At 38.1% G+C, this 8,409-nt stretch overlaps 1 protein-coding gene across 1 annotated transcript; it reads left to right on the top strand.

Moving 5' to 3' along the window:
• The first annotated feature begins 527 nt into the window (after window positions 1–527).
• LOC142166087 (uncharacterized) lies at window positions 528–4,436 on the top strand. Its single transcript, XM_075224504.1, has 5 exons — window positions 528–826; window positions 913–1,651; window positions 1,849–2,613; window positions 2,772–2,948; window positions 3,144–4,436. Exons 1-5 carry the CDS (start codon window positions 528–530, stop codon window positions 4,434–4,436), a joined length of 3,273 nt encoding a protein of 1,090 aa, XP_075080605.1.
• The last annotated feature ends 3,973 nt before the right edge of the window (window positions 4,437–8,409 follow it).

The following is an 8,409-nucleotide window of genomic DNA, read 5'->3' as shown; positions in this document are numbered from 1 at the left end:
GGAGAAGAGAAGGCCTTGGTCCCTAAAAAGAATGCATTTGGAGCTACATCAGGAGGGAAGGAAGACAATGAAGAAGGAGAAGAACCTGGTAAATCAGGATACGACATGGATCAAGAATCAACTACCCAACACCTTATGAATGCTGCAAGGCAAGGTGACTTATCACCTACGCAAGTGGAAAAGGCAAAATCAGCAGTAAAAGGTAAGAAGAAGCAACAAAAAGATAATTTTGCAGCACCAAAAGCTGGGGTGCACACAAGGAGAACGCTAACTAAATCTAACAATCAGTGATGAATGCTCTCATTTGGAATATAAGGTCAGTCAACACACAACAGGCCTTTGAAAGGTTGACAAAAATGCATAGGCAAAATCACTATGAATTTGTAAGATTAATGGAGCCAAAGCAACAAGCAAAAAAACTGGAAAGGTACTGAAACAAGATAGGACTTGCACAGGCAATTTCAAATGTTTCCAACAAGATCTGGGCTTTCGTAGATGAGGTATTTGAGGTAACTGTTATGTACAATATGGTGCAACAATTAACACTAAGATTGTTTCATACTGAATCGCATGTGGAGTTTGTCCTAACATTGATATACGCAAAATGTGATGCAATTGAGAGGATAGAATTATGGGATTCATTATATGCAATGGCAAGGGATATGGATGCACCATGGCTTGTAGGAGGTGATTTCAATGTAATATGGGATGAAGAAGAGAAGTTTGGTGGGTTACCTGTGTCATTGAATGAAATTGATGATTTTCGACACTGCATCAACACTTGCAATCTCTTTGACCTTGGATTTAAAGGCAGCATATTTACATGGTGGAATGGGAGAGCAGAGGAAGATTGTATATTCAAAAGACTAGACAGATGTTTGGCCAATGTTGAGTTCCAACAAACATTTCCAGGAATAGAGGTGCAACATTTGTCAAAACTGGTTCTGATCATAGTCCAATGTATCTGAAGTGTGATATTGAGACTCCACCAATAAAAAAACCTTTTAAGTTCTTGAATTTTTGGGTGGAACATGCGACTTTTAAAGATGTGGTGAAAGAGAATTGGTCTGCTGATTTCAGTGCAAATCCTTATATTCTTTTTAATCACAAGTTAAAAAAATTAAAGAAGGCCCTTTCATTGTGGAGTAAGGCTACATTTGGAGATATTGTCCAAAAGATAGCAAGTATGGAGGGGGTAGTGATGGTTCATGAAGCAGAATTTGAAGCAAATCCTACAGTGATGAACAGGGAAATGCTACAAAAGGTTCAGGCAGAATTGATCAAATGTCTGGCACTAGAGGAGAAATATTGGCAACAAAAGGCAGGCATGACTTGGTTCAAGGAAGGGGATAGGAACACTAAGTTCTTCCACGCACAAGTGAGAGGTAGGAGGAAGAGACTTCAGCTTAACAGAATTCAAAACAGTGGAGGAACCTGGATTGAAGAAGAACAAGAAATTGCAGAAGAGGCTATCAAATTCTACGAGGAACAGTTCACACAAGAAGCTACTCCTTCATCATTTGATATCGTAGAGCATGTTCCTAATCTTATTAACATTGAACAGAATGCAGAATTGATTAAGCAGCTAACAAAAGAGGAGGTTAAAGTGGCAGTACTTGGACTTAATGGTGATAGTGCTGGGGGCCAGATGGTATGACAAGAAAATTCTATCAATCTTGTTGGGACTTAATAGGGGATGACATGTATGACATGGTGAGGGCTTTTTTCAATTTTCATGAGCTACCCAAGTGTGTAACACACACAAACCTAGTTCTGCTACCAAAGAAAAAAGAAGTTACCACTTTTTCTGATTTAAGACCAATAAGCCTCAGTAATTTTTCAAATAAGGTTATATCAAGGGTGGTACATGAAAGGCTAGTGAAATTTCTCCCAAGTCTGATATCGGAGGAACAAGCAGGTTTTGTTAAGGGAAGGAATATAGTAGAAAATATCCTACTAACTCAGGAGATAGTGACTGACATTAGGCTTAGAACTAAGGCTGGACCTAATGTCATTCTGAAGCTAGATATGACCAAAGCTTATGATAGATTATCTTGGCTATTCCTAACCAAGGTACTGAGAAAGATGGGATTCACAGAAAGGTTGATAGGGATTGTCTTTGGATTAGTTTCAAACAATTGGTATTCTATTCTAATCAATGGTCAAGTTCATGGGTTCTTTAAGTCCTCAAGGGGAGTAAAACAAGGTGATCCTCTATCTCCAACTTTGTTTATATTGGCAGCAGAAGCATTACCTAGGGGTCTCAATGAACTACATACTAACCTGTACTTTTGTGGAATTGGGATGCCAAAGTGGAGTCCAAAGATCAATCATTTGGTGTATGCATATGACATGATTATTTTCTCATCCTCAGATGAAACATCTCTGATGCTGGTTATGCAAGTGCTGAAGGCATATGAAGCTGCATCTTGGCAGCTTGTTAACAAGACCAAATCAGCTGTGTACCTACATCATTTAACAAACATGGAAGTGGTCAGCAAGGTGGAAAGGATCACAGGCATTCAGAGGAATGAATTTCCTATCATATACCTAGGTTGTCCTATTTTTTATGCAAGGAGAAAGCTGGAATACTATCAGCCCCTAATTACTAAGGTAATGGACAAAATGCAATCATGGCAGGGCAAGTTATTATCAGTAGGGGCAGGGCAGTTCTCATATCCAATGTACTGCAAAGCATGCCTATGCATCTACTATTAGCTGTTAACCCTCCAAAATATGTGATAAATAGGTTGCACAAATTGTTTGCTCAGTTTTTCTGGAGCAGCTCTGTAGGAGGAACTAGTAGGCATTGGGCTTCATGGAACACCTTATGCTTGCCTGTGGAGGAAGGAGGAATAGGTTTCAGGTCACTGTATGATGTAGCAAAGGCATTATTCAGCAAGTTGTGGTGGAATTTCAGAACGAAATCAAGCCTATGGAGCTCTTTCGTATGTTAGAAATATTGTAAGAAAATGAATTCAATAGTTGTTCCATGGAAAAGGGGGTCTCACATATGGAGAAAAATGCTGGAATGCAGAGATCTGATTGAACATCAAATCTTTTAGCAAACAAAAAGGGGATCCTCACTTTTTTGGTTTGAAAACTGGACAGGTCTTGGGGCACTATATTTTTTGGTTCCTCAGGACTTTGGCATTGATGAAACAGTACAAAATGTACATGAGGTTACCTTAGATGGTGAGTGGGATGTGGACAGGCTATTTGAATTGCTTCCTGAAGACTTAGCAGTACACATTCTGGAGAAAATCAAACCTCCTTCATCTCAGCAGGTTCTTGACATGCCTTGTTGGATGCTGGAAACAAGAGGATATTTCAGTGTTAAGTCAGCATGGGATTATACGAGAATAAGAGACGAACCAAGAATAGCTTATAGGATGATTTGGGTAAAGGGACTGCCTTTTAAAATAGCATTTTTCATGTGGAAAGTGTGGAAAGCAAAGTTACCTTTAGATGATTTCTTGAAAAAGGTAGGCTACTGCATGCCATCAAAATGTTGGTGTTGTGTACAGCCTGATGAGGAATCTTTTCGGCACTTGTTTTTTAGATCAGAATCTGCAAAGACAACTTGGAAGTATTTTCTATCGAGGGCAGTAATAGCTGTGGAGGGACTTACATTGCACAAAGCAATCACAAAATGTTGGACTGCAAATGTGTGCTTAAGGCTAAAACCAGTAATGCAAGCACTCCCCTCGTGCGTAGTATGGAAACTCTGGAAAAGAAGAAATAGTATGAAGTATGGTGATAATGTGACAACTAGCAGGGTGATTTACCAAGTTTCATCAAATCTCCAGGCATTGGTGAAAGTGAGAAAGCCTGGGATGGACATAGTACCTCACAAATGGAAAGATCTTCTAGCTGTGATGGAAAATTTCACTCCCAAACTTAAGGTTACCAAAGTCTTGTGGGAACTTCCAAGTGCGGGATGGCTAAAAGTTAATACGGATGGGGCATCGAGGGGAAATCCAGGCAGGAGCTCAATAGGTTTTTGTATAAGAAATGAAAATGGTGACATAGTCAAGTCAGTAGGGAGGGAGATTGAGGAGATAACAAACACAGTAGCTGAAGCGAAGGCCATGGTAGAAGCACTAAGGTTCTGCAGATTTCGACAATACTCTCATGTATGGCTTCAAACTGACTCAATGTTATTAAAAAAGATAATGGATGGGATTTGGAAACTACCATGGATCATATCTGAGCAGGTAGAGGAAATGATGCAACTAATGAATGGGGGAAATTACACATTTACTCATATTCATAGGGAGGGCAACAAGCTGGCTGATCATTTGGCTAATTATGCTTTAGATCATGGAGAAATAGAATGCCAACATTTCTGGCATCTAGATGCACAGGGAAGGAGGTTGGTTAATGAAGATAAGCTGCAATGTCCAAGTCTAAGGGTGAAGGTGGAAAGGAGATAAGAAGCAAAGAGAAAAGGAAGAGCAGGAGGCATGTCAACTTAAACGACCAATATATTCAAATCCTAAGGGAGAAGGGTATTTCTATCGCGCAGGTACAACTACGTTATGTTAAAGAACAAAACATTTCTGTAAACAAGATGGGCAAGTGATATTAAGTACAGTAACAGATAACAAATTTAATGGAATCTGCAAAAGCACACTAGGAATTGGCATAGAGGAACCATGTATTGTAAGCACATGGTTTATTGTGAAAAGCGTGAAGCCTGTCTCTTGGTCTGGGAAGCGCAATCGAGCAAAAATGAATGCAGGAAAGGAAGAACAAAGCACACGCGTGGAGGGTAGCAGCTGCCATAACAAGAGCAGCTGGGACATGAAATTTGGGAGTAAAATAAAAAAAGGGAGGCACGCACGCTATAACATAGAAAGGAACGATATAAGGTAAAGCATGCTGGACATGAACGCTTTTGATACTTGAGCATGCAATACATTAGCTCAATTCGAGAAATGGTAGACCGTGTCCATGAAAAAGCAAGGCACGAAATTGGGTTGGACATGAAATTGCACGCTTCAATTGTTTATCTCGATGCTGGAGCTGCACGCATGGCCTAAGCATGGGGTGGAAAATCGTAAAGCAAGAAGGCATGCACAATATTTTATTGGAGTGCTTTAAGAGGTGGGGGAGTGTCCTTTTAGGACGAAATTTTCAAATGACTATCAAGCTGGAAATGCAAAGCACGCTGAAAGTGCTACTTTGATAGTGCATGTTTTCTCACATTACTGGAGATGGCTACTATCACAAGAATAATTCAAAGATTGCTTATACAAGCAAAATCTGGGCAGTGGCTACATGGTTTGGACACTCGTTCTAATAACCTGCAGGGGCAAGATTTTTGTCATTAACCATATCAGTCCATATATGATACCAATGTAGAGCTATGTTATCAATATTGGTAATAGGTATTATGTAATAGTCATAGTTATTTTTCCATTGCGCAAGACAACATGACATTTTGTATGTTATGATTTGTTTGGATTTATATATATAATAAAACTAGCCCTAGGCGGTTACCTAGCGGATTGCCAAAAAAAAAAAAAATCGGTCGGTATTCCTTAGATTCCGACGTCGGTATTCTTGGACGCTTTTTGACCGTTTTCAGTAGTGTAAATGTCGCAGTTTCAATTCCAGCTAATAGTTTAGCACATTCATCATTGTTACTATGAGGTTAAATTATTTTAATAATAATAAGTTTGATATATTTTACCGAAAATATCTATGGTTCGAGTCCGTATTACTCTATATAAATATATGAAGTAAATGCAAAATTAAAAAGGAAAGATATTTCTTCATAATTATTTCTTGCTTGCCTGTGAAGCAATTAACTTTATTTTGTCTGTTGTGGATGTTAAATATAAGTTTTAATGATGAAAAATAATATATCACACTTGGTGCAGGATCATAGGGGATAAAATGAAGGAATCAAGGAGCCCTCGCATTCAAGTATGGATTAAGGAAACAATCTGATAATGGGAGCAAAGCAAAGGAAAAGTATCAATGATTAGAGATGAAAAAGGAAGAAGCAACGGAGATCTGGAAAAGAATCAATCAATGCATTGATAGATATCAGAGATTCGGAAAGAATCAATCAATGCCTTGATAGAAGATTGACGGAAGCTATTATAGGAAGGTTCCAAATCAGAGGAAAATAAGATTGTGAAGCGATGCACTAAAGATCGTTGAAGCCCAAAATCAAGGGATCCACCAGTGATCCTCAAGTAATGGAAAAGATATGCCCATCGGATGAACAACATGTCAAGACCACAAATCAAGGAAGATAAACGGAAACTTGATTTTATTCTTGGAAAGAATCAATTTATGATTTCCTTTAAGGATCAACTCCCTTGGGTTTGAAATTTCTCAAGATTCACGAGTCAAGAAGGCCTCACTAAGTATATATACATCCGTTCCAGGCTTGAAGCAGATATATTTTGAACGAACCATTACCATTCCTTTTGTTCTACTCCAAACAAGCATTGTAGTTCTTTTAGATCTGCTTTGTAATTTGTGAGAGAAGAAAAAGAGACAAACACTGGTGAGGCATTGTATCAAGAAGAGAGAAGTGACATAGAGATTAAGTTGGTGTAGAGCTCTATCAACGATTGTGTACTCGAGAAACTTGAAACACTGAAAGAGAACACCCCTGCAACCCAAGGGAACTAGAGTATGATTCACATTGAATCTGAACCAGTATAAAATTCTGGCATCTTTATTTCCTGCATTTTATTTCTGCACTACTATTATTATGTTCTTATCTCTAGTCGACTAATTGGTAAACTAGTCGACTACTTATAATACAAAATTAAAATCGGCAATTCACCCCCTCCCTCCTCCCCCTTGTACTTTCAATTGGTATCAGAGATAGTCTCACACTTTTTTCTTAATAGCATGTGAGAACAGATCATGGCAAATCAAGTAATTATCGGAGCACTCTTTTAACAAGGAACGTCGCAAGTCAGGCCACCATATTTCAATGGACAACAGTTTTCTCACTAGAAAGTGTGAGCGGGAATATATGCAAAAACCTATGATGTTAAATTATGGCATGTTATCAAAAAGGGTAACTATCCATTACCAATAGTCTCAACCACTCATTGATCCTGAAGATATAGATGAATACATAGACGAGCATATGACAGTTGTTCAAGTCAATGTTAAAGCACGAAATCTACTCTATAATGCTATAAGTGGATAGGAGCATGAGAAAATTTCAAGTTGTGATACAGCCAAAGAAATATGGGATAAACTGAAATTACTTATGAAGGTACCAGCGAAGTGAAAGAAACTCACATTAACATGTTGGTTCACGACTATGAACTCTTCCAAATGAAATAAGGAGAATCCATTGATGAAATGTTTGCAAGGTTCAGCAAAATCATTAGCGATCTAAAAGCCTTTGGTAAACCTTACTCAAGTGGTGATCAAGTTCAAAAAATTGTAAGAAGTCTCCCTACCACTTGGCAAACAAAAGTTGTTGCACTTGAATCTCAAGATCTAAACAAATTTTCATATGATAAACTTCGAGGAGATATTATAGCATTCGAGAAAACACATCTCAAGAAAACAAATCAGGAAGAAAAGAAGAAAATAGTTGCTTTCAAAGCAACAACTGAAAGACTTCAAAATGATATTGATGATGACCTAGAAACTCTTAAATAAGAGATTACCATGGTATCAAGAAACATGGATGGTTCAATGAGAAGATACAGAAACACAAGAAAGGGAAGGATGCCACCCAGGCGACCCAGGAAATACAATGAACAAGACAAGAATAATGTAAAATTTTATGATTGTGGAAGGCATGGTCATATTCAAGCTAAATGCCTAGATCTTAAAAGAAAAGTCCCAAGAGGATTCAATAAAAAAAATCTTTCGAAAGCTGGAGTGATGAAGACAGTTCAGAACACGAAGAAATAGCAAATCTGTGCTTCATGACCATTCTGAAAAATGACATGAAAAAATACTCGGGCTACTGGACTGATAAAGATGCATTAGACGATGAATGCAAAGAAGATACTAAAAATTATTTCATGGAACGAGGTGAAACAAGCGAGGTAAGATCTTATAAATTTGATAGATGTAAGAAATTGCAGGATATTCTTGATATTACCCTTAAAGAGTCTCAAAAATTGATGAATGAACTAAAGAGACTCAATAGGGAAAATAAAGACTGGGAACTCAAGTTTGAAGTCTGTGAAATTAAAAGAGATGTACTTTAAGATGAAGTCCAGGAATTGCAAATGCAACTAAATGGCATGCACAAGTCCACCAGTCACAGTTCTGTCAAGTCTAACCAGGCGACTTACAAGTCAACTAGAAAAGGACCGATTAGAACTGGTTCCACAAGTACTAACACATGTTGTAGATCAAAAATTGGATCATCCCCTATGTGTCATTATTTTAACAAAAGTGGACATA

This window comes from Nicotiana tabacum, chromosome 11, assembly GCF_000715075.1.
Source record: "Nicotiana tabacum cultivar K326 chromosome 11, ASM71507v2, whole genome shotgun sequence".
Taxonomy (NCBI): domain Eukaryota; kingdom Viridiplantae; phylum Streptophyta; class Magnoliopsida; order Solanales; family Solanaceae; genus Nicotiana; species Nicotiana tabacum.
The sequence above is the reverse complement of the archived record's forward strand: the minus strand, read 5'-3'. Positions and strand labels throughout refer to the sequence as shown.

Excerpts from the sequence above, each read along its gene's own strand:
- LOC142166087 (XM_075224504.1), top strand. The coding sequence starts at position 528 with ATGGTGCAACAATTAACACTAAGATTGTTTCATACTGAATCGCATGTG. Across the intron at positions 827-912 it reads AAAGGCAGCATATTTACATG|GAATAGAGGTGCAACATTTG; the intron begins GTGGAATGGGAG and ends AAACATTTCCAG. Across the intron at positions 2,949-3,143 it reads CAAGCCTATGGAGCTCTTTC|GACTTTGGCATTGATGAAAC; the intron begins GTATGTTAGAAA and ends TTGGTTCCTCAG.